Here is a 26512-nt window from a genome sequence, read left to right as displayed (position 1 = left end):
GCAGTAATTGAATTTTTGAATTGAAAGTTTTAATTTATATAATTAGTATATGGTTCGAATTGGTTTTTATATTTATCAAATAAGTAATTAAGAATATCTGGATAATCTGGATAATATATGAATGAAATTTTACCAAACCATTCAACCAAATTAGATGATAATGGTTTGACGTACCCATCATTTATATCCTCTTGATCATTTGCATACTCTTTGTTTATATCTGACCATTCATCGATATCAGGTGATAAGTAGAATTGATATTGTTGTAATAAATATTCAAATTTAATAAATGATTCTAAATCAAATGTTTTAATTATTAATTTCAATTGTTCAAATTCTAAAAATACATTTTCGAAATCATTACTTGTTTTTCTTTTTTTTAATTCCATTTCGAAATAATGTAAAAATAAATTAATTCTTGGATTATTATTATCTAACATTTTGGAAAATATTTCAATTGTAAAATTATCTTTTACAATATCCATGATTGTTGAATCGATAAATTGGTTCTGATCGTTATTATTTCTATTTGTAAATATGTGTTCGAATGTATATACTGATGTATCTATATCATAATGACAGAATGGTCTTGGTTTTCCATTACCATCTTCATCATCACTTGTAGGACCTTCGATAACGGTAATACATGATTCAATAATTGGTGATAATATTTTTAAATAATAGTATGAATTGTATTTTGAACTATCTATTTCAATATAGTTTGATATTAATTGATGAGATATGTTGATTTGATCAATTGTTAAATCATTGACTCTAATTAACTTGGAAAATAAGTAATTTAATATCAATGATAGATTTGATAGTGATAATTGACCATCTTCGAATTTTTCAATTAAAAATTGAATGGTATCATATAAATCTTTAGAAACATATTCGCATGAATAGATTCTATCATGAAAATGATCTTTAAATGCTTTTTCATTTAATTTTAAATCTTTACCATTTAAATTATCAAGAATAAATTGAACACCTTCAAAATTTAAAAGTTCGATGGATCCTTGAAATAAATAAGAAGTTACATTTGCAAAGTGATTGAAATTGACTTTAATTTTAGAAAGATTGATTATTTGAGATTCTTGTCGAGTTGGTATATTGTATTCTTTGTATTCTTCGTTTTTATGATCACGTAGTATTTGGCCCAAAAAATATTCTTCATGGATGTATGAGGGGTTATCAAAAAACCTTCTATACTCGTATTTGAAAACTTTGTTTATTAAATACTTCCACTCTTTATAATTATCATTTCCCAATGATGACTTGTCAACGCCATATTCCAATGATTTAAAGATTGATCTTATGTGTTTAGCTGAAAGTCTTGAACCAAATTCAATTATTTGAATCATATAATTTTTAAATAAATCTTCATTTTCATTAAAGTTTGATTGGTTTAAACGATTGATTAATGATTCAATTTCATCATGAGTATGTAAAATATGAATTTCGAAAAACTCATCACATAAATCGAAAATTGAAATGATTTGTTTAAATTTGATTCTTGCATACTCTAATAATTCCAATGAACTAAAATCAAGTTCCATATGATTTAATCTTGAATGTAAAGCATCTCTTATTTTTAAATTACTACAACCACCTGTTTCTATATCTGATAACCAATCGATTGTTTCTTTATCTTTAATTGTAGCAGCGGCCTTACCAATTAGATTCGATGTAATTTCTTTCCATTTCGATGATGATTTATTACATAAAATTGAATGTAACTGATTATTAGTTATTGATTTATTATTTATTTTTAATTTATAGTAAATTATATATGGTTCCAATTGGTGTTTATATTTATTAAATAAGTAATTTATAATATCTTGATAATCTGAATAATCTTTGTATACAATTATACCAAACCATTCAACCATATTAGATGATAATGGTTTTTTCCAATTAAAATAAAATTTCTCTAATTCGCTTAAAATCCTGTTATTTGAACCCTCTTGCTCACAATTACCATTATGGTTCTCTAATAAACTATCTAATTTAATAAATGATTCTAAATCAAATGTTTTAATTATTAATTTCAATAGTTTATAATTTAAAAATGGTCCTTTGAAATCATTTTCATTTTTGTATTTTAATTGAATTTCGAAATAATGTAAAAATAAATTAATTCTTGGATTATTGTTATCTAACATTTTGTTTAAATTAGAATAAAAACGATCTTTTACAATATCCATGATTGTTGAATCGATAAATTGGTTCAGATCGTTATTATTTCTATTTGTAAATATATGTTCGAATGTATATACTGATGTATCTATATGATATTCAAGTAATGGTCTAACATCACCACCACCATTATCTCTAAAAATGATAATACATGATGAAATAATGGGTGATAATGTTTTTAAATAATAGTATGAATTGAGTTCTGAACTATCTATTTCAATATAGTTTGATATTGATTGATAAGCTGTTTTGATTTGATCATTTGTTAAATCATTGACTCTAATTAACATTGAAAATAAGAAATTTAATATCAATGATAAATTTGATAATGATAATTGACCATCTTTGAATTTATTAATTAAAAATTGAATCATTTCAATCAAATCTTTATATAAATATTTGCATGTATAGATTCTATCATGAAAACGATCTTTAAATGCTTTTTCATTTAATTTTAAATTTTTACCATTTAAATTATCAAGAATAAACTGAACACCTTCAAAATTTAAAAGTTCGATAAATGTTTGTAATAAATAAGAAGTTACATTTGGAAAGTGATTGAAATTGACTTTAATTTTGGTGAGATTGATTATTTGACATGTTTGTTGAGTTGGTATTTTGTATTCTTTGAACTTTTTATTTTCATGATAACCTACTGAATTGTCCCATATCTCTCCTTCTATTAGGTATGAGTTAATATAAAACCTTCTTAAAGTGTCATCTAAAATTACCCAACCTTCATAGTCCATTAATAACTCGTCAATAGAATCACAAATTAATCTTAGGTATTTCATTGAATTTCTTGAACCAAATTGAATTATTTGAATCATATAATATTTAAATAAATTTTCATTGTTATTAAAGTTTGATTGGTTTAAACGATTGATTAATGATTCAATATCATCATGAGTACGTAAAATGTGGATATTACACAACTCTTTATTTAAATCTAAAATTGGAATTACTTGTTTAAATTTGATTCTTGCATATTCTAATAATTCCAATGTACTAAAATCAAGTTTCATTTGTTTTAATTTTGAATTTAAAGCATCTCTTATTTTTAAAATACTACAACCACCACCTGTTTCTATATCTGATAACCAATCGATTGTTTCTTTATCTTTAATTGTAACAATCATATCATTATCAATTATATTTGATGTAATTTCTTTCCATTTCGATGATGATTCATTACCTAGAATTGAATGTAATCGTTTATTGTCCAAATCAATAAGTTCCTTTGTTGATATTGCATCATCTAGTGGTTTTTCATCTAAATCTTCTATAATGATTGATTTTTGTGATGTGTAGTTTTTGTAGAACATAATAATATTGTTTTTATTAATTTGTTTACTTTTAAATAAAAATTTGAGATATGATTCACCAATATAGTCCAAATCTAATTTTGTTAATTTGATTTTTAAATGTTTTTTCAATAGAAACTTTAATATATTGGTGTTATAGGTTTTTATCATGTAATATATTAACAATAATTGAATTTCTTCACTAAGTTCAATGGTATCAATTGGTTCATTATATTCTTTTAAATAAAATGCATATAAAACAATTGATTTTGATTCAATGGCTAATAGTTGAAATAATTGTTTAATTGATTGATATACAGTACAACGTCTATGTTTACTATTTTCAATTATTATATCAATTTGAGTTTGAATCGATGTTGGTATACTTTTTGATTTACTTTTATAATCATAGTTGCAATAATACAATTTAAAATATAATAAAACTGATTTGATAGATGAAGAGATACACTCAAAATTTCCTTTAACATCTTTTATGTACTCGCAAATACTATCATCAAAGTCATAACAAAAACTTGAAAACATATTTAAATGATTTATGCTATAAACAGAACGTTGATTATTTTCATCTCCCCGCCTATCACCAATAGAAGAATAACTCCTTGGATTTTCTTTAGAGCAATCAAATGATGTTTGAATATTATTAAATCCAAAAGGTAATAATTTTTGATATTTTAGAAAACAACCTACATTCGCACTTGGAACTCTTTTTTCTGAATTATGAAATATTGAGGTTGACGATATTGGAATATTCCATATCATTTTCATCTTTTCTTTCAATTCTTCAATATTTCTTCCATATCTACAATAATATAAATATTCCATAATGAAATAATTTCTTTCATTTTTGGTTAAAGTTATTGGTTTATTATGATTGATGGACTCTTTAAAAAAATTTAAAACCTTTATTATTAATTTTGGATGATTATATACCAAGATTGAGTATATGGATGTTGTAATATGGGTTTGTAATTCTTCTGGATGATATTTTAAATGAAAATCAAATAAATCTACTGATTTTATACCCCAAATACTATCGAATAAAATACGATGATCCCTAGTATCTTGATAACCTTTAAAGAGTAATAATGAATATATCTCTTTGAATACTTCTATATCTTCTATTCTATTAATGATCTCATCATTTCCATATTTTCCTTTAAAATACAAATTTTCATCTGCTTTTAATTTACATATCAACAGTTGATATTGTTTATGTTTTAACATTGAATCTATTGATGTAATAGTTTTAAATTTTTTACTTTTATAACAACATTTATTTTTTAATATACAATTTAATAAATAATTATTTTTAAAAACTTTCCAAAATAATAATTCATTATATTCATTATTCATTATAATTATTTATTATTTTTATTTATATTTTGTTTAAAAGAAAAAAAAAAATAAAAAAAAAATGAAAAAATAAAAAAATTAAAAAAAAAAAAATTTTTGTTTTGGATATCCAAGAAATCGTGTTTTTTTCTTTTGATTTTCAAAATTCATACCAACTTATTTAGAAATAGAAAAAAATAAAAGCTCTACATTTAAATCTTTGTTATCTGTCCCAAAATTACCATATCAATTTAAGCATGCATAAACAACCCGTTTTTAGGCTGAAATTATTATGGTAATTTTGGGACAGATAACAAAGATTTAAATGTGATAATGGTTTGAAGTACCCATCCAATTCTTTGATTATTTATTATTATTTTCTTACAAATAACAATTTGAAGTGATAATGGTTTGAAGTACTCATCCAATTCTTTGATTATTTATTATTTTTATTTAAGTTTTGTTTTAAAAAAAAAAAAAAATGAAAAAAGAAAAATTAAAAAAATTAAAATAAAAAAATAAAAAAAATAAAATGAATTTTTGTTTTGGACATCCAAGAAATAGTCTTTTTTTCTTTCAATCTTCAAATTAATAAGAATTAAATTTCAATGAAAAATATTTGATATCATGAACATTATTATACAGATTTTTTTTTTTTTTTCTATTTTTAGGGTTTTTTTTTTTTTTTTTTTTTTTTTTTTTTTTTGGTTCAATTTATGTAATTGAGGTGAAAAATTAATAAATACAAATAAATAAAATACGAAATAATAATAACCCTTCAATCTTTATTTTTTAATTTTTTATTCTTTTATTTTCCAATATCCTTGGAAAAAAAAAAATTTCTTGATAAAGTTAAACACTAATTATTATCAATGGAAATTCATACATTGATAGGTTTCTTCTGAGCCTGGGTGAGTATGGGTGTGAGTATGAGAGTGGGAATGTCCATGTTCATGAGAATGATCATCCTCATGGTGGTGGTGATGGTGATGGGAAGGGTCAAGATCATTATGGTGGTGATGGTGATGATCATTCTGATTATGATGGTGATTGTGATGATGACCATGACCTTGTTCATGAGTGTGGGTATGGGAATGTTCAAAAGATTTTTCACAAACATATGTCATTGACCATTCTTTTGGTAATGAATAAAGACGAATATGAATATATCTATTATTTTCATTTGAAGAGGTTGAACTATTATTTTCATAATCTACTAAATTAATAAAATTTGGATTTGAACGATAATATTTAATTATTTCTAATTCGGTTGATTTTGAATCACAATTACCAATAAATTCAACTCTAACTGGTTTAGTTTTTATATTGATTACCATATTTGTAAATCTGGTATTAAAATTATTTTCAAAACGTTTGCATACTTGCTCATCAAATTTATTATCACTATTACCGTTATCATTATTTTCTTGTTTATCAATATTATTTACATCGGAATTACTAGTACTACAAATACAGAAAAAGATATCTCCTCCGACTACATTAAAAAGTTGACCAAGTTTCAATATCTTGTCAATTTTATTTATAGCTTCATCAAAATTTAATTTAGTCTCCATTCTTTCAATTAAAAAAAAAAAAAAAAAAAAAAAATGAAAAAAAAAAAATAAAAATAAAAAAAAAAAAATATCTGAAAAAATCGGATTAAAAAAAATTAAAAAAAATTAAAATTTAAAAAAAAAAAAAATTTTTTGTTAATCAGTTTTTAAATTTTATTTTTATTAAACAAAAACGTTTTTTTAATAATTTTTTTTTTTTTTTTTTTTTTTTTTTTTTTTTTTTTTTTTCTTAAATTTTAAATAAAATTAAATTTATCTTAAACTAAAATGTAAAATTGATCGATTGGATTTTTTTTTAATTTTTTTTTTTTTTTTTTTTTTTTTTTTTTTCTTCTGAACAAATTAAATTTCATTTAATTCTCCCTTGAGATAGTTGGTAAACAAATCATGGAATTAATTTTTTATAACTTAATAATTATTAAAATGTGGTCTATAATATAAAATTCCATTTGATTTTAATGATAAATTTTGAGACTGAGATGTTGAAGACATTTCTTTTTTATTAATTCCATTTTGAGACGAATTTGATTTTAATGATATTGAAATTAAATTTTCTAAAAGAAAAATAGTTTGTTAATAAACCTATTAAAAAAAACAATTTTATAAAAAAAAAAACCTTACTAAATATCATTTTTTATAGCTTTGTTTAAGACAGTTTTTGGTTTTTATTTTAATTAATTTTTTTTTTGATTACATTTTATAGTTAAAAAATTAAAATAAAAAATAAAAAATAATTTATATATATATAATATATGTGTTTTAATAAATGGATCAAATAAAAATAGTAAAAATAGTAATAGATTAGATTCCTATGGGATGAGAAATAAATTATAAAAAAAAAAATTTAAACACTGGTTGAAAATAATTTAATTAAATATTTAAAAGATTGGTTGCTAGAGTTTATTTAAAAAATATTTTTAATAATTTATAACCATTTGAAATTTTAAAAATGAATAATAGATTGATTATATATTTTATTATTTTATTTAATTTAATTTTTTTTTTTTTTTTTTTTTTTTTTTTTTTATATATGTTTGATTTCTATGATTTTAATTGAATTTAGATTCAAAAAATATTTATTGAATGAGATGAATCTGATTTTATGATGGATTACACGATTCGTGATATATTTTATTTTAAAAAAATAGTAAAAGAAAAAAATATATGTTATTCACAATAATTTTTTTCATATCTATTAATTTCAATATGCTTATAATATATAAATATAATTATATTTAAAATTTGAATAATTGAAATGAAGAATTTGTTTCATAAATAGCTAATTAAAAAATAAAAATAATATAATATAAAACAGAAATATAACAAAATAATATAAAATTATAAAAAATGTTAAAACCAACACACTAAATATTTTTACAAAAAATTGAATGATAAATAATTAAATTCTAAAAATAAACTTTTTTATCAAAAAAAAAAAAAAAAAAAAAAAAAAAAAAAAAAAAATTATTATAAAAAAGAATGATTATTTTTATTTTTTTAAAATTCTATATCATTTTGTATATTTTTGAGTTTTCTGTTTATCCATACTAAATGGAAATTAAAATAAATTAATAATTAAATCCTTGGAAATTAAAAAAAAAAAAAAAAAATATAAATAAATACAAAAAAGATATGATTTTAATTAGTTTTTTTAAATCAATTTCTATTTCTATTATTCAACCATTTAAAAACAAAGTTTATTTATTAAAAATAAAAAAAATAAAAAAATTAAAAAAAAAAAAAAAAAAAAATCAAATTTAATAATATCTCAAAACACCCATGTTTTTATTTTTATTTTTTTATTTTAATTTTTTTTTTTTTTTTTCTCTCATGCACCAATAAAAAAAAAAAAAAAACATTCAATTCACATCCATTTAATTAAATAATAAAATGATAAAAATAATAAATAAAAAAAAATAAAAAAAATTATTAAATAACCTTTTTATTACCAAAAGAATTTTTTAATATTTGTGTATATAATTTATTGTTTTATTTTTATACTTTATTATTGTTTTTAGAAAGTTAATTTAGGTTCGTATGAACTTTCATTACGGTAATAAAATGATGTTCGAATACTATTAAATCCAAAAGGGAGTAATTTTTTATAAGTTAAATAACTATATACACCCATTCTTGTATCTACACTTGAAAATTTCTTAAAAATTTGGATATTTCGAAATATTGAAGTTGGTGATATCGGATTATTCAATATCATTTTAAAACAATTCTTCATTATATTTATAACTATCTAAATATTTAATAATGAAATAATTTCTTTCACTTATAGTTAAAGTAAATGGTTTATTATGATTGATAGACTCTTCTAAAAATTTTAAAACCTTAATAATAAATTTTGGATGATAATATAGGAAGATTGAGCCAAATGCTGCTCTAATATAGGTTTGTATTCTTTCAGGATGATATTTTAAATGAAAATCAAATAAATTCACTGATCTTATGCCCCATTCACTACCAAAAAAAAAATTAAATTAAATTTTTTTTTTTTGATGAAGATGGTCAATTTTCGTCTTGAATAATGAAGAAAAAAAAGAATTGAAAAATCTTTTTTTTATTAAAAATAAATTAATTTTATTTTCAAAATGTTGACTCACCAGAATTAGTTTTATTTTCATTATGTGTCGACTAACCAGAATTAATTTTATTATTTTTGTTTGTGGGGTTTTTCTTTTTTTTTTTTTAATTCTAATTTCTCAAAAAACAATTTTAGAAATAAATGATTTTTTTAATAGCAAAATAAAATGAAAATAATTTATTAATTGTTTGTTTTAATATTTTTTAAAAAATATAAATAAAATCTAACAATTTGAAATTTTTTAATCTTATTTTGATTTCGGAATATATGTTCAATTGTTTTTTCATTTGATGGATTTTTTATTTTATTTGTTTTTTTTTTTTCAAGAAATTCAGTGTTGACCTAATATTTAAAAAGATTGGAAAATTGGGCGAGTAAAAAATGATGTACATGTTAGATTTCTATAAATTTTACTTGAATTTAAATCCAAACAATAATTTATTGAATGAGATGAACCTGATTCTATATGATTTGAATTACATGATTCACATTTATAATATTTAAAAACCATTGATTCTGAAATAATTTAAATTAAATAATTGTTAATAAATAAATAACAAAATATTTTTTATTAATTTCATTTTTTTTTTTTTTTTTTTTCTACAACTTACTATATATCATTATTTATATTTTAAAATGAAGAGAATATGTTTTCGTAAATTATTAAATAAAACTATATAAAAATAAAATAAAAAAAAAAAAAAATTAAATAAAAAAAAAAAAACTAAAATATAAAATATGTAAAACAATTTTATAAAATACTCTTTGTTTTTTTATTCTTTTTTTTTTTTTGTTTTCAAAGAAAATATTTAATAATATTCGGAATTAATGAAAGAATTTGTAATTAGTTAATGTTGCAATTGACATTAAAAATAGGTTTTTGATTTTTAAAAAGTAAAATGTTGATATCAACACCCACCACTAACCAAAATATTTTATTTTTATTAAAATATTTTATTTTTTTTTTTTTTTATTTTTTTTTATATTGATTCATTGGATCACATGATCAAAAATGAAATCAAAAAAAAAAAAAAAAATAAAATAATAATTAAACCATTATAAAGTATTTAGTATTTCTTAATAAATCTTTAAAAAAATAAAAAAAAATTAATGAATATTAATAGAAATTTTATTCTCTTGCCTTGGAAATTAAATACAAGCTGGAATAAAATAATAATAAATTTTTAATAATTTTTTTTTTTTTTTTTTTTTTTTTAATTTTTTTTTTATGCATATGTTTGGTCTTGGATATTATTAAAACTTCATTGATTTAAATCTATTTCGCAGTTATTTAAATCCAATATCTTTTCATTTTTGTTTTTTTTTTTTTTTTTTATAACATTAGTTTATGTAGAATCTGATTTAAAGTTTGGTTAGTATGTATAAAAAAAAAAAAAAAAAAATTTCTCTCAAAACATTTTTTACTGACATAAATAACAAATAAAAAATAAATGATCGTCATTTATAAAAATAATTATTTCTTTTATATATATTTGTTTTTTATTTATTTTAGTATACATATAAAAAAAAAAAAAAAAAAAAAAATTTAAATCTAGATATTGTTATTAAATTTTAACCACACTTTTTTTGGATCGGTGTGTTTATATAAAAAAAAAATTCTATTTTTAGTTCATATATGTTGTCATTTATTTTTTTTATTTGTATTGAATAATGTCCAATTAATTGATGAAATATAGATTTGTAGATTTATAATAAAATTAAATTAAAAAACTATTGACTTAAAATAATAATAGTAATATAATAATAATTTTTGATTCCTCTAACTCAATAAAAAATACTAAAATAAATAAAACGCACTTAATGCTATATTACTAAAAAATAGTTTATTATGATGGGTTTAACGAATTTATCTACGACCAGCAACACCAACAGTACGACCTCTTCTACCTATAAATTTTAAAAATTAATTATATTAGTATATGTTATTATTGGTTTATGATTATATTTATTATGCTTTGTTGTTTGTTATTTGTTACATACCGGTGGTTTTGGTCTTTTGACCTCTAACACGGAGACCAAAGTGATGTCTGACACCTCTGTGTGCTCTGATTTTCTTTAATCTTTCTAAATCTTCTCTGAATTTGACATCGATTTGATTGGCAAGACAATGAGAGTATTTACCGTCTTTAATATCCTTTTGTCTGTTAAGGAACCAAGTTGGGATATTGTATTGTCTTGGGTGATTCATGATGGTGGTTAATCTTTCGACTTCATCTTTTGAAAGTTCACCAGCTCTTTTTGAGGTATCAATATCAGCCTTTTTGCAGACTAAATTGGCAAATCTACGACCAACACCTTTAACACAGGTAAGAGCGTATTGAATCTTTCTTCTACCGTCAACATTGGTATTGTAAATACGAATGATGTGTTGGAATTCTCCTTGGAAAACTAATGACTATAAATAATATATTTATTTGTTGTTGTTGGATTTGATTAGTATATGTGTATCTATGGAGGACCATAATCTCTATTCTATATTATCTTCAATCTATTATGAAATAGTATCAATCTATTTCAATCCAACTATATAAACAACATGGTCACCATATTGTTTCAATCTTTTCTCTCTTCTCCTCTACTTTCACTATCTATAAAATATGTGACGGCAAATACGTACGGATGACATGTTTGGGGAAATGTTAAACTGAAAGAATGAGAAAATTTTTCAAAAAATTTTTTGTCACCCTGAAATTTTTTTTTTTTTTGATTTTTTTTTTTTTTTTTATGAAAAACGAAAATTTATGCGCACACGTTACATTTTTGGGGTAGAGTTAAAATTTAATATTAAATTAATTACCTAAAAAATTTAATATTATAATATAATAATATAATAAATAAATTTTTTAAAAAAAAAAATAATAAAAAAATAAAAAATAAAAAAATAAAAAATAAAAATAAAATTAAAATTGGGAAAAATAAAAATGTAATTGGGGAGTGGGTGTATTTTTTGTTCTTTTGATTGAATTGGATAAAAAACACAATTTAAGTTTATTTTCTTTTCTTTTATTTTAAATAAATAAAAGTTGAATATAATTCTTTTATTTTTATTTTTTGTAAAGTCGTATTAATTTTATCTGGAATTTATCAAACTTGTCCAATAATTAATTTTTATTTATATGATCGATTTTCATTGATGTTTTTATGATAAAATGTCAAAATTTATTTATTAGGTGGTAGTAATTTTACATTAAAGACTTTTTTATTGTTTTTTTTTTGTTTTCTAAACACTTTTAAAATTAATATCCTATTAACTTTTTTTTTTTAGAAACAAAAAAAAAAATAATTAATTTATAAAAATTAATTAATTTACAAAAATTAAAATTTATTTATTATAACTTTAAAGATAATATCTCTTATAAAAGAAATTAATTCGTTTATTAAATATCCAATCGGGAAAAACAATTCAAAAAAACAAAAAAAGAATGAATAATTAACATTGTTTTTTTTTTTTATTTTTTTTTAATTTTTTTTATTTTAAATTAATTTTTTTTTTTTTTTTTTTCAATTTTTTCAGCGACTTCATAAAAAAAAAAAAAAAAAAAAAAAAAAAAAAAAAAAAAAAATTTTCAAATCACAATTTTAACTTATCATCATTCAAAAATGTTGTCTTCAATTTTAAAAAAAATTCAACCATCATTATTAGTTAACTTTAGAATTATCACTAGAACTTATGCTACTAAAGAGGTACGTTGAATTTTTTTTTATATGTATTCAATTTATTTATTTATTTTATAAAAAAAAAAAAAATAAAAAAAAAATAAAAAACAAAAAAAAAAAAAAAATAAATAAAATAAAATAAAATAAAAAATAAAATCCACAATGAACCCCACCATAGTGTCAAAAAATAAAATAAAATAAAATAAAATAAAATAAAATAAAAAACTATATTATTTTTATTATTTTTATTATTTTTATTATATTTATTATATTATTATTATTATTGTTAAATTAAAATAATTAATAAATTATTTTATTTTATATATAGGTTACAGTTCGTGATGCAATTAATAGTGCATTGGATGAAGAATTAGCAAGAGATGAAAAAGTTTTTATTATGGGTGAAGAAGTAGCTCAATATAATGGTGCATACAAGATCACTAAAGGATTATTCGATAAATATGGTGGTGATAGAATTATTGATACTCCAATTACAGAAGCTGGTTTTGCTGGTATTGGTGTTGGTGCTGCTATGGCAGGTACTAGACCAATCATTGAATTTATGACTTTCAACTTTGCTATGCAAGCAATTGATCACATCATCAATTCATCTGCTAAAACTCATTATATGTCTGGTGGTAAAGTTTTCAATCCAATCGTTTGGAGAGGTCCAAATGGTCCACCAACTGCTGTTGGTGCTCAACACAGTCAAGTAAGTTTTTTTTTTTTTTTTTTTTTTTTTTTTTCTCTCTCTCTCTCCCCCTCCTTCTTTCAAATTAAAAATACTAATAATTAATAATTATAATTATTATTAATTTAGTGTTTTGCTGCATGGTATGGTAGTGTTCCAGGTCTTAAAGTTGTTGCACCATGGAGTGCTGCTGATCATAGAGGTTTATTAAAATCAGCAATTCGTGATGATAATCCAGTTGTTTATTTAGAGAGTGAATTACTTTACAATTATAAATTTGATTTATCAGATCAAGAACAAGATAAAGAATACCTTGTTCCAATTGGTAAAGCAAAAGTTGAAAGAGAAGGTAAAGATGTTACAATTGTTGGTTTCTCTAGAATCGTTAGTAACTGTATGGAAGCTGCTGAAATACTTGCCAAAGAAGGTATCTCTGCTGAAGTTATCAATTTACGTACCATTCGTCCAATTGATGCTGAAACCATTGTAAATTCACTCAAAAAAACAAATAAATTAGTTACCGTTGAAGAAGGTTGGGCACAATCTGGTATTGGTGCTGAAATCTCTGCATTAATGATGGAACATGCTTTTGATTATTTAGATGCCCCAATTGAAAGAATTTGTGGTGCTGATGTTCCAATGCCATATGCTTCAAACTTGGAAAATGCTGCGTAAGTATTAATTTGTTTTTTTTTTTTTTAATTATTCATTTGGTTCACATTTATTAATTTTTTTTTTTTTTTTTTCGAATATATAGTATGGTCCAAACTCAAAACATTGTCAATGCTGCTAAAAGAGTTACTCAAAGAAATAAATAAATTTAAAAAAAAAAAAGTCTTGAATTAATTTTTTCTCACGAAAAAAAAGAAATAATGATAAAGAAAAAATAAAAAAAAAAAAAAATTTTAAAACAAAATAAAAAGACCCAAGATTGAATTTATTATTATTTTTTGGTATTAAGTTGGCATATTCTTTTTTAGGACATGAATATCTAAAACAGTTTTAAGTTCATTCATTAATTTCTTTTGTGGAATTATTGAAGCAGCAATACTATTTTTATTATTATTTTGAGTACTAGTTTCAGAAGATATTTTCATTTTTTGAGTTATTGGATCAAAATCAGGATCATACATTGTCCTTTTTGGAGGTTTGGTTCTTCTTGGTAATCCCATTGGTGGTGGAGGTGGGGGTGGTTTTGTTATTATTATTGTTGTTGTTTCATTATTTGTATTTGATAGTTCACTATTTGTATTTTCATTAATTTGAATTAGAGGTCTTTCAATATATGTTGGATCAAGGTCACCAGTATCTTCATAAATTAACCATTGATTTTCATTGATTGTTGTAGTTGAAGTCATTAATTTATTTAATTCATTTTGTTTTTGTCGTCTTTGATTATTAGGATCATCATCGTCATGATCATCATGATCATCATTATTATTAAAATGATTGGATCTTAATTTTTCTAATAGTTTTTTTAATTTTTCAGTTGCTTCTTGTTCAGTCCATTCTTTTTGTAAATTTGGATTTGTTGTTGGTATAGTTCTAACCATCTTTACTAAAGATCTATTTGCATTATCCCAATTCTTTAATGAGTTTGTTAATTCATTTTTAATTAATAAAAAGTCATTTACAACTTCATCTAATTTTAAAATATCAAGTATTGTTATAGATGATGATGATGATGATGATTCATAATCACTATTATTATTGTTGTTATTATTATTATTATTTTGATTATTATTTTGATTATTATTTTGTTTTAAGGGAACTATTTTTTCAAGTAAACTTGTAAATAATGGACTAATGCTATTTAATGATTCTGCTATTTGATTAGTATTATATATAAATGATTCAATAGTTGTTTTCTTTGGTTTTGATAATATAACTCTTTTTGGAATTTCTAAATTAAAAAATGAAAAAATAATGATAATAGTTAGTAAAAGGTATTTTTTTTTTTTTTTTTTTTTTTTTTGTACTAGGGGAATGAAATAACAATAATGATGATGATATTATACTATTTTCCCATAATTCTTTTGAAATTAAAGATTTAATTGAATTATTTTCAATCGTTAATCTATTTGAAATTTTTAATAGAATTGATTGAAATTGGCAAATGTTATTATTTATATTTGAAAAATTAAAGAGGTTACTAGTAGTAATAATACCATCACTTCTATTAAAATTATTATTATTATTTAATAAATTTGAAAATGATATAATAAATAAAGTAAAGAAATTTGAAACCATGAATTCATATTGATGTAACATTAATTTTAATGTTACAATTGGTAATTGTGAATCATTTTCTAATTGATCTAATTCTATTTCTTCTTGATTTTCTTTTGTGTTAATATCATCATCATCATCATCATCATCAATATTATTATTATTATTATTTGAATTGAAAAGTTCTGATAATTGACATTTAATAAATTGTTTTTGATTTTCAAGTAAATTTAAAGAAATTGCTTGATTTTCAATTAAATTTTTAAATAAAATTATAAATGTTTTTAATGATTTTGAAACACTTGCTCTTAAAATAAATGATTTTTCAGATTTATAACTATTGCTAGTACCATTACCACTATTATTGGATTGTTCAATTCTTTCAATTGGAGTTATTGGTGTTGATAATCTATAACCTCTTGATATTAATTCAACTTCTCTAATTAATTGTATAGTTTTACTAATTTGATTATAATGATTCTTACAAGCATCAATTAATTCTAAATTAACTTTTTCTAATGATTTAATATTTCTTTGAATCTCTTTAATCTTTGAATTTATAATTTTCAATATTAATATAATCACTATTAATGATATTGAAAATATAAAAATTATTAATTTAAAATTTAAAAATATTGATATTATTAAAATTAAAATTGATATCAATATAATTATATAATTATTATTATTATTATTATTATTATTATTATTATTGTTATATAATATTGATATTAATTCAATAATATTTAATGATAATTCTTTATTATTATTATTATTATTTGATATGTTATCATTATCTAAGGTGTATAATGATAATGGATATATTGGTGGTAATGGTGATTCATCATCATCATTATCATCATTATCTTTTAATGATAAATTAGGATTTTGGATAAATGGTGACTCTTGTACTAATAGAATATCTGATTCAATTATAATTGATGATATAGATTGGTATAATGACATGAAGAATATTTGAATTTTATTTAGTTTGATGTTGTTATTTTTATTATTTTTATTTTTAAAAGTATTATTATTATCGTTATTTTTTTCATTATTATTGTTATTATCATATTTTATTTGATTATATTCTTCATTATTTTCAATATTCTCTTGACTAAACATTTCAAATGATAAAACTTCACCTCTATTATCTTCATTTTCTTTTAAATTTAATGCTATTTAAGTATAAATATAAAACTTTATTAATAAGTTGTATTTTTTTTTATTTTTTTATTTTTTTATTTTTTTTTTAATTTATCATTAAATAGTGTAATTAATTAATGATTGATAATAATTTACATTGAAGATATTGGTCGAGTGGTGAATTTTCAAATAATAAATCCCTAACATCATTATTATTTACAGGTTGTTGATTATAAGAATGGTCTGTATTTTCCATTTTTTTTTTGTTTATTTTTAAAAATTTTTTAAAAAACAAAAATCTATAATTGGAAACACACACAAAATTGGTTTTTTTTTTTTTTCTTTTTTTTTTTTTTTTATGAAATCTTTCTGAACTACGGTAGAACATAAAAAAAAAAAAAAAAAAAAAAAAAAAAAAAAAAAGTAAAATGCGCTACATTTTTTTAAATAAAAATAAAAAAAAGTGAAAAAAAAAATAATTTGTTGAAATTTTTTTTTTTTTTTTAATTAAATAATAATCCCATCAAACTTTTATACATATACACACGCACACACTTTGTGTATTTGTTTCTCATTGATATTTGTTTTTTTTTTTTTTAAAAATTTTTTTTTTTTTTCAAAAATAATTTTTATATTATTATTTCATTTTTAAAATATATTAAAAAAAAAAAAAAAAAAAAAAAAAAAAAAAGAAAAAAAAAAAAAAACAAATAATAATAAATGAAAATCCTCAAACCACAATGGGTATCGCATGGAGGTAAGATAATAATAATATTATTATTATTTGGCTATATAAAATTTAAAAATAAAATAAAAAAATTAAAAAAATAAAAAATTAATAATAAATAAATAAATAAATTGAATAATTTTTTTAGGATTATCTATATACTCAATTGATATACATCCAGATGGCACAAGAGTTGCAACTGGTGGTGGTGATGCAAAGATAAAAATATGGAGCATGGCACCAATATCATTATTGGAGGCTGAAGAAGATGCGGGAATACCCAAATTATTATGTTCAATAGAGAACGCACATTTCCATTCAGTCAATTCAGTTAAATGGTCAAAGGATGGTAAATATTTAGCATCAGGTTCTGATGATAAATTATGTATGATTTGGGGTTTATCAAACAATAATTCACTACTCAAAAATACAACAGAAAATTGGGTTTGCGTTGCAACATTGAGAGGTCATGCTTCAGATATCTCTGAAGTTAGTTGGTCTCCAGATAATAAATATATTGCAACATGTAGTTTTGATAAATCAATAATAATTTGGGAAACTAATAAGTTTCGTAAGTATTTTTATTTTAATATTAATCTTAAAGATTCAACATACTATGTATTAACTTAATAAAATTTTTTTTTTTAAATTTTTATAATAGAAATGGTGTCAAAATTGGAGGAACATAAAGGATTTGTTAAAGGTTTAACATGGGACCCATTAGGTAGATATTTGGCATCACAATCAGAAGATAAAAGTTTAATAATATGGAGAACATCAGATTGGGTTGTAGAAACAATAGTAACAGAACCATTTAAACATTCTGGTAATTCTTTCTTTTTAAGACCAAGGTACGGAAAGAATATCAAACAAACAAAAAAAAAAAAAACAAAAAAAAAAAAAACAAAAAAACCAAAAAAAAAAAAAAAAAAAAAAAAATAATTTTTTACTAACTTTAATTTTCATTAAATAATATAATTTATTATTATTATTTATTTATTATTTTAAAAGTTGGACACCAGATGGACAATTTATAGTTGCAACACATGGTATTAATAATGCAACACATACAGGTGTATTAGTTAGTAGAACAGATTGGGATATTGGATTAGATTTAGTTGGACATAGAAAAGCGGTGGTTGTATCAAGATGTTCATCAAAGATTTATAAGGATTTTAAATCTAGGGATCAAAAGTTTTGTTTAATTTTATTGGGTGGTCAAGATTCAACATTATCATTATGGTCATCATCATCACCACGTTCATTAATGGTCACTAGATCATTGTTTGATCAATGTATTCAAGATATTTCATGGTGTTCAGATGGTTATTCATTTGTTGCATGTTCAACTGATGGTACAGTTGGTTACATTTCATTGGATCCTGAAGAGATTGGTGGTTCACCAATTGGACCAGAGGAGAAACAAATATTCTTTAAAAATTATTATGGTGATGCTGTCACAATCGATAAAGAAGGTAATGTTATTTATGGTGCAGCTGGTGGTAATTTATCATCAGCTGCCAATAGTGGTAGTCATGCAATTTTACCAGAGAATCCTGATCAATTGGCAATGGAAGAATCAAATGCAAATGGAGTTGGTAGTGGTGTTAGTGGTGGTGGTGTTAGTGGTGGTGGTGGTAGCGGTAGTGGTATAAACAATCAAAATGGTGGAGAAAATCATTCAAAAACAAATAGTACATCAACATTACAACCAACTCAATTGGCAATGCAAAATCAAAAACAAACCATAATGCCTGGAGGAAAGAGAAGAATTACTCCAATTTTCATTGGTAGTAGTTCTCAAAATATTACAAAACCTCAACCAGTTGCAATACCATTACATCTTCAACAATTACAACATTCATCCTCTTCATTAAAACCAACTGGTAATGAACCAATGGAAACTGATTCATCAACTAAAACCTCATCACCATCATCATCATCATCATCGACAACAACAGCGACAACAATAACAGAAAAAACAGCAACACCAACTAAAATGACACCAATGGTACCATTTGGATTAAATAAATTAAATGGTACAATCGATGGTAGTAATGATAGATTTTCACATCCAAGAATAAAAGATAATAATAATAATCATAATCATCACATTCATCATAGAGATACTCATAAATCAAGTCATCATGATAAAAGTGATAGAGATAAAAGTGATAGAGATGATCAATCAACAAAACATACTACTCCTAATATTGGCGGTAGTAATAGTAATAGTAATAATAGTAGTAAACGAAGATCAGCAGAACCAGAACCAACAATATCAATATCTAAAAAAAAGAAATCGAGTAGTGGTAGTAATAAACAACAACAACAGCAGCAACAACAACAACAAACTGATCAAAATCAAAATTCACAATTTAGTAACAACAACAACAATAATAATATGATTATATCAACAGTTATTCCAACAGGATTTTCAATACCATTACCAACATTAACAAATAAAATCTCAAAGAAATTAATTGATCAACCAATTCAAGCCTCTGCACTAAATAATAGATTATTCCCAACAATGACACCAAATACTACAACTACATCTGGCGTTGGTGGTTCAATTATAATCGATGTAAATATAACTGAACAAGAACTTCAAGATAATACTGTAGAATATTTCTCTGTCATTAGATATTTATCATTTGAAACTCAACTTTGGGAAAATAGAATAGCAGGTCGTATAACTTTAATTACTGGTAATAAAAATTGGTGCGCTGCTACAACTTTAGATTCACTTTTATATATTTTTAATAAAAATGGTACAATTGTAAGTAAAATTTAGTAAAAAAAAAAACAATTATTATTATTATTATTATTTAAAATATTAATAATTTAATTTTTAAATAGATAATGTCAAATATTGTACCAAGAAATCAATTATCATTTTTAGAAAGTAATAAAACTAATCATTTGTTAGCGATAACATGTGATGGATTTGTTTGTGTTTGGAATGTTTTAAAGAAAAAGGTAGAATTATCAAATAGAGAATTACCATTCTTAAAGAATAGAGATAGTTTAACAATTAAACATGCAATGGTAACAGAAGAGAGTGGTAAACCAATCATTACATTTTCAAATGGTGATAGTTTTGTTTATTCTAGTGATGTTGGTGAATGGGTTAAAATTACCGATAGATTGGGTGCTTTGTCAGAATATAACAGTAATGATACAACTAATACAGGTATTTTATCAACACTTCAAAATAATAATAGGATTAATTCTATTATAAATTCAAATATAACTAATAATATTAGTAATCAGCAGCAGCAGCAACAACAACCATCAGTATCAAATTTACTATCATTAAGTAATAGTGAATCACAACAACAACAACAACTTTCAACATCATTATTTTTAGAGAAACAACTTTGGTTAGCTCAAGTATTAGAGAGTTCATTGGAATATAAACATTGGTTATTAATTTATACGAAATATTTAACAAATTGTTGTAATATTGTAAAACTCACAGATCTTTGTACTGATTTGTTAGGTCCTTCTTCAACTTTAAATGATCATCATCATCATCATCACCATCATAATCATACTACTGGTATGAGTATGGAAAGTAATCCATTCTCAAATAATAGTTTATCAATACCTTGGGAATCAACTATTTTAGGTCTCTCAAAAAGATCTCTATTAAAAGAAATCTTACCGATTATGGCTGGAAATAGAACTTTACAAAGAATGGTTGGTCAATTTAAAGAATCTTTAAATGCTTTCTCTAAAAATATTTTAGTTGATCCATTTGATACTTTATTAAATAAATAAAAATTTTTAATATGATTAAAAAAAAAAAAAAATTAAAAAAATAAAGATGTAGAAAAATAATAAAATAAACTAAACTAAAAATAATTTTTTTTAATTTTTTCAAAATATTTCTTTTATTGTTTATTAAAAAAAAAAAAAAAAAAAATAAAAAAAAAAAAAAAAAAGTAATAATAAATTTTAAAAATCTTAAAATAAAGAATTTAAGAAGAATTTATAAATTTTTTTTTGTTTAAAAAAAAAAAAAAAAGAATAGAGTGAATTTATTGGGTTTATTTTATGCCATGAAAACACTTTTACCAGTAATTGTTGGTGTTGTAGTTGAATTTAATTGACCAGTAGTATTGTTTGTTTGGGTTGATACTGAAATAATTATTAGTATAAAATCCAATCATTAATTTTATTTTTTGAAATAAATTAATAATATTCAAAAAACTTACTTGTTCTACTACGATTTAATCCTTGTAAAATACCTCTTCTTTGGTTCTCCATTTTTTTTTTTTTGTTATTAATTGTTTTTTTTTAAATAAAATAATAAAATGATAAAAAAAAAAAAAAAAAAGATTTGATTGATAAAAAAAGAAAAAATTTGTGAAAAATATAAAAAAAAAAAAAAGTTTAATTATTTTTCATACCATTTACAAAGTTTTTGTGCATTACAAAAAAAAATTAAAAACTTTGATTACTTTTTTAAAAAAAAAATCTCTTTGTGTTGATTTGCACGATTTCAGCGAATTTTTTTTTTTTTTTTTTTCCCTCTAATCTCAATTATTAAAAATGAAAATAAAAAAAGAATTTGTGAATCTTATTAATCAATTTTATCATCCCCACAAAAATTCTTTTTTTATTAAAAATTTTCAAACTAATATATTTTTTTTTTTAAAAAAAATTAATGTTTGTTTGTTATTAAAATGATAATACATATAAAAATTTAAAAATTTAGTTTTTTTTCTTAAAAATTTTCATTTTTGTTTGCAAAAAAATTGATTTTTTTTTTTTTTTTCGAAAAGACCCATAAAAAACAAAAAATGTTAATCAATTGCCCTTAAATTATAAATTTTAAACTTATGTTGTTGGGAATTATTAGGACATCAGGTTTAAAACCTATTCAGACACCAGAATACAATTTGAATTGAGCGGCAACGTTCCTTTCACTCTGCACTACATCAGCATTATTAGAGAGAAAGGTTGAAAAACCTCTATCGAAGGTGGTGGAATTGCTGAGAAGTAACAGCAATAAATAAAACATTCAAACCGATAGATGAGAGGTTCAAAATCCATCTAGTTAGTAGGGACTAAAAAACTACAAATCATAAACCCGATCCGATACCTAAGACTCCTTTTTTTTTTTTTTTTTTTTTAATAAATCAAATAATCACATGACCTTGGAGTCTTGGTCTGCCCACGAATTTAAGTGCAAAGTTTATTTTATTTAAACTGGGTGCATGCAAACATTATCTCATCGACCGATTTATCCAATTTTAATACTAAAATCTTAAAAACCAGAAAGAAAAAATAATAATAATAATAATAATAATAATAATAATAATAATAATAATAATAATAATAATAATAATAATAATAATAATAATAATAATAATAATAATAATAATAATAATAATAATAATAATAATAATAATAACAACCTTATTTGAAAATTCAAATTAAAAAAAAAAGAAATAGCTTTACATTTTAAAATTAAAATTCATAAATAAAACCATTATAAAAATATTGAAGTATATCAATAGGTTTAATTTAATTATTGTTTATTTAATAAAAAAAAAAAAAAAAAAAAAAAATTATTTAATCGGTTCAATTTAACTTTTTCGAAGAATTATTTTTTTTAAGAAAACATTTCAACCCAAAAAAATAAAAAAAATAAAAAAATAAAAATTTAAATCGAATGGTTGAAATGTTTTCTTAAAAAAACAAAAATTAAAATAAATTTTATTTTTTTTGAATTAAATTTCAATTCAGCAATTCAATAATTTTAACGTTTTCACTTCATCAAAAATTATAAATAGAATATTAAACACAACACAACACAACTATCCAAACTAAAACAATTAAAATCAAAACTCTAATTTTTTATAAAAATTTATTTATTTTCTCATCTCAATAAAAACATTTAAAAACATAATTGGTAATATAGATATTTTTTTCAAAATAATGACTTCTCCAGCAACAAATAAACCAGCAGCCTACGATTTTTTAGTTAAATTACTTTTAATTGGGGATAGTGGTGTAGGAAAGTCATGTCTTTTATTACGTTTTTCTGATGGTTCTTTCACACCAAGTTTCATCGCTACTATTGGTATCGATTTCAAAATTCGTACAATTGAATTAGAGGGTAAAAGAATTAAATTACAAATTTGGGACACTGCAGGTCAAGAAAGATTCAGAACTATCACTACAGCATACTATCGCGGTGCTATGGGTATCCTATTGGTTTATGATGTCACTGATGAAAAATCTTTTGGTAGCATTAGAAATTGGATTAGAAATATCGAGCAACATGCTTCAGACTCAGTTAATAAAATGTTAATCGGTAATAAATGTGATATGACCGAAAAGAAAGTTGTTGATAGCTCAAGAGGTAAATCACTTGCAGACGAATATGGTATTAAATTTTTAGAAACTTCTGCCAAAAACAGTGTAAATGTAGAGGAAGCCTTTATTGGTTTAGCAAAAGATATTAAAAAACGTATGATTGATACACCAAATGATCCTGATCATACCATATGCATTACTCCAAACAATAAGAAAAATACTTGTTGTTAAATTGGGGCCATTTTAATTTTCACATTATTAGATGAAAAAAAAAAAAAAAAAAACTAAAATTAAAAGTAAAAAACACTTTTTTTTATTTAAAAATATTATTTTTCATTAGTCATGAATGGTTACGTCTAAACGATCTAATATTTCTCTATAGTAGTGAATTATTGCTTCATGAATTTTAGTGAAAAGTTTAGCTTAATAATAATAATAATAATAATAATAATAATAATAATAATAATAATAATAATAATAATAAATAATAATAACAATTTTAAAATTAAATATCCAATGTTGAATATTTTAAGTCAAAAATAATAATAATAATTGGAATGTATTTTAAAATTAAAATTCATAAATAAACTATTAATTATTGTTTATTGCCTTTAATGGCTAACCTATTTTTTATAGTTTAAAAATAATTTATAATTAATTTTTTTAAATGAATTCACCACCACTATCTTCGTCATCATCCAAATCTTCTATATCAGGACCTTGAATACTTTGGAATCTTTTTTGCATTGAAACAAATAATAAATCGGCAACTGTAGCAATTGTATGTTCTCTTGGTGGCGGTGGTAAATTTGGTACAGGTTTTAATAATCTAAAAATAATAACAATAATAAATACAATTAGTAAAATATAAAAATTTAAAGTATATTTTTTTTTTTTAATAAAAAATAACATACTTTTTAACATCAGTAATATCACCATGTTTTGCAGTATCAGGAGATTTTGGAGTATTAACTTTATAAGTTGGAAGTGGAGGTGGTTTTGGTTTTTTCAATTCTTCAATTTCAAAGAGTAAATAAGTTTCACGTTCTTTAAACTTGGCATCCAATTCTATTCTTGTGATTTCCATTTGTTGAATAGTTTGCGATTTTTGTTCAATTAAAAGTAATTGTGAATCATATTGATTCTTTAGATTTGAAAGATCTTGTGATAAATTTCTAGATTTAGTTTCTTCTTTTTTCAATAATTCATTAGTATGATCCAATGATGATTGAATATCAGAGTTATTTTTGGAGAGTGAATAAATTTGACGGTTAAGTTCTGTAATTTCCAAAGATTTCAAAGCTATTGTTTGTTTTGATTGTTGATTTATATTTTCAGATTCTTTTAATTTCTCTTCAAGTTTCTTTATATTTGATTCTAAATTTTGAATTTTCTTTGGATAAACTTGTTTAATCACCACATCACGATCATTAATATCTCTAGTTAATCTTTGAATTGATGATAAAAGTTGTTCTCTTTCAATTGAACTAAATCCAATATCTAAATTATTATTATTACTTAAAATTAATTCATTATTATTATTATTATTATTATTAATATTATTATCTAAATTATTAAATAGTCTATCAGTAATTTCTTTTTGTTCTTTTTCTTGTTGATTATATTCTTCTTGATGTTTTTCTAAAATTGATTTAATTTTTTCATCATTTTCTCTTTGTAAATTTTTTATAATTAATTCATATTTTTGAATTAAATCAAATTTCTCTTTTTCTTGTTGTTGAAATTCTTGTTGTTTTTGAATTATTGTTAATTCTAATTGATTTTCAGTATCTTTAAGTGTTGTTGATAAATCATTATTTTGATCATTCAATTGTTGAATATCTTGTTCAAGAGTTGAAATTTTAAAATTATTAGCGATTGTAGATTCAGTATTAATTGCTCTTTCTTGATAAAGTAATGAATTTAAATCTTCCAATTGTTGTTTCAATTGTTTAATTGAATCTTGTAATGATTCTTTTTCAAGTTTCATATCAGTGATTTGTTTAATATGAACTTCACGTTCATTTGTGACATTTTGTCTAATTTTTGTTAATTTCTCCTCGATATGATTCATAATTGTAAAATGTTGTGCTTCTTTATCTTTAATTTCTCTTTCTTTATCTTTTAAATCTGAAGCTAAATTTTTAATTTGTAAAACCATTTCTTCACCCAATTTCAAATGATCTTGAAGTTTATTCTCTAAATCGATGATAACCGCTTTCGATTGTACTGGATCAACACTACCAACTTGAAAAGCACCAAATGTTGGGACATTATTATTCTTTAGGGAATAGGGTGGAATGAGTTCAGTGAAAACGATTGATAATTCTAAAGTTTGAAATTTATTACCTAAACCATAATGACCCAATGTTGAATTTTCATTAAGAATCAATGGAAATTCTTCAGTGGTTATAATAGAGAATCTTTCAGAACCTTCAATTTTATATTTTGTACAAATTTGTTTCAATATTTGAGAGATTGATAGATTTGAATCGACTTTAATTCTTTTTTTCTTTAAACCACCAAATTGTTTCAATGGTGGTAATAGGAAATCTACAACAAATTCACCATAACAACTATCCAATGGTATATCAGTTTGAATTTTATCAGTGAAAACTTGTTTCAACACTAATGATAACTCCCAAGAATCGAAAAATGTACCAAATCCATAGGATGATAATAACA

The 26512-nt window shown here is 21.8% G+C and overlaps 11 protein-coding genes across 11 annotated transcripts in view; 3 read left to right on the top strand and 8 right to left on the bottom strand.

Annotated features, from left to right (window-relative positions):
* Positions 1-29: 29 nt before the first annotated feature.
* Positions 30-4877, bottom strand: DDB_G0276559 (hypothetical protein; the record flags this gene model as incomplete). The annotated part of the gene is made up of 1 exon (XM_638032.1): positions 30-4877. One exon carries the CDS (start codon positions 4875-4877, stop codon positions 30-32), a length of 4848 nt encoding a protein of 1615 aa, XP_643124.1.
* An 848-nt stretch (positions 4878-5725) lies between these two features.
* On the bottom strand, positions 5726-6430 carry DDB_G0276557 (hypothetical protein; the record flags this gene model as incomplete). The annotated part of the gene is made up of 1 exon (XM_638031.1): positions 5726-6430. One exon carries the CDS (start codon positions 6428-6430, stop codon positions 5726-5728), a length of 705 nt encoding a protein of 234 aa, XP_643123.1.
* A 2014-nt stretch (positions 6431-8444) lies between these two features.
* DDB_G0276501 (hypothetical protein) lies at positions 8445-8663 on the bottom strand (the record flags this gene model as incomplete). The annotated part of the gene is made up of 1 exon (XM_638030.1): positions 8445-8663. The coding sequence occupies one exon, from the start codon at positions 8661-8663 to the stop codon at positions 8445-8447; it is 219 nt and encodes a 72-aa protein (XP_643122.1).
* Positions 8664-9372: 709 nt separating this feature from the next.
* DDB_G0276499 (hypothetical protein) lies at positions 9373-9644 on the bottom strand (the record flags this gene model as incomplete). Its single annotated transcript, XM_638029.1, has 2 exons — positions 9373-9539; positions 9635-9644. 2 exons carry the CDS (start codon positions 9642-9644, stop codon positions 9373-9375), a joined length of 177 nt encoding a protein of 58 aa, XP_643121.1.
* Positions 9645-10890: 1246 nt separating this feature from the next.
* On the bottom strand, positions 10891-11670 carry rps18 (40S ribosomal protein S18; the record flags this gene model as incomplete). The annotated part of the gene is made up of 3 exons (XM_638028.1): positions 10891-10931; positions 11025-11439; positions 11662-11670. The coding sequence occupies 3 exons, from the start codon at positions 11668-11670 to the stop codon at positions 10891-10893; spliced, it is 465 nt and encodes a 154-aa protein (XP_643120.1).
* Positions 11671-12644: 974 nt separating this feature from the next.
* Positions 12645-14210, top strand: pdhB (pyruvate dehydrogenase E1 beta subunit; the record flags this gene model as incomplete). The annotated part of the gene is made up of 4 exons (XM_638027.1): positions 12645-12728; positions 13030-13413; positions 13522-14063; positions 14150-14210. 4 exons carry the CDS (start codon positions 12645-12647, stop codon positions 14208-14210), a joined length of 1071 nt encoding a protein of 356 aa, XP_643119.1.
* Positions 14211-14348: 138 nt separating this feature from the next.
* On the bottom strand, positions 14349-17023 carry DDB_G0276555 (hypothetical protein; the record flags this gene model as incomplete). The annotated part of the gene is made up of 3 exons (XM_638026.1): positions 14349-15295; positions 15411-16799; positions 16924-17023. The coding sequence occupies 3 exons, from the start codon at positions 17021-17023 to the stop codon at positions 14349-14351; spliced, it is 2436 nt and encodes an 811-aa protein (XP_643118.1).
* A 464-nt stretch (positions 17024-17487) lies between these two features.
* Positions 17488-21280, top strand: hira (WD40 repeat-containing protein; the record flags this gene model as incomplete). Its single annotated transcript, XM_638025.1, has 5 exons — positions 17488-17524; positions 17643-18065; positions 18156-18345; positions 18506-20276; positions 20357-21280. The coding sequence occupies 5 exons, from the start codon at positions 17488-17490 to the stop codon at positions 21278-21280; spliced, it is 3345 nt and encodes a 1114-aa protein (XP_643117.1).
* Positions 21281-21554: 274 nt separating this feature from the next.
* On the bottom strand, positions 21555-21769 carry DDB_G0276421 (hypothetical protein; the record flags this gene model as incomplete). The annotated part of the gene is made up of 2 exons (XM_638024.1): positions 21555-21640; positions 21718-21769. 2 exons carry the CDS (start codon positions 21767-21769, stop codon positions 21555-21557), a joined length of 138 nt encoding a protein of 45 aa, XP_643116.1.
* Positions 21770-23446: 1677 nt separating this feature from the next.
* Positions 23447-24058, top strand: rab8B (Rab GTPase; the record flags this gene model as incomplete). Its single annotated transcript, XM_638023.1, has 1 exon — positions 23447-24058. The coding sequence occupies one exon, from the start codon at positions 23447-23449 to the stop codon at positions 24056-24058; it is 612 nt and encodes a 203-aa protein (XP_643115.1).
* A 432-nt stretch (positions 24059-24490) lies between these two features.
* DDB_G0276553 (hypothetical protein) overlaps positions 24491-26512 on the bottom strand; it is a gene marked incomplete at both ends in the record, with an annotated part of 2788 nt that continues 766 nt past the window's right edge. The window contains 2 exons of the mRNA XM_638022.1: positions 24491-24656; positions 24742-26512. The exon at positions 24742-26512 is cut by the window's right edge and continues 766 nt beyond it. Coding sequence (XP_643114.1) covers positions 24491-24656; positions 24742-26512 — 1937 coding nt within the window. The remainder of the gene's footprint in view (positions 24657-24741) is intronic.

This window comes from Dictyostelium discoideum (genome assembly GCF_000004695.1).
Source record: "Dictyostelium discoideum AX4 chromosome 2 chromosome, whole genome shotgun sequence".
NCBI lineage: Eukaryota > Evosea > Eumycetozoa > Dictyosteliales > Dictyosteliaceae > Dictyostelium > Dictyostelium discoideum.
Note: the sequence above shows the minus strand (reverse complement) of the source record. Positions and strands in the feature narration are given on the sequence as shown.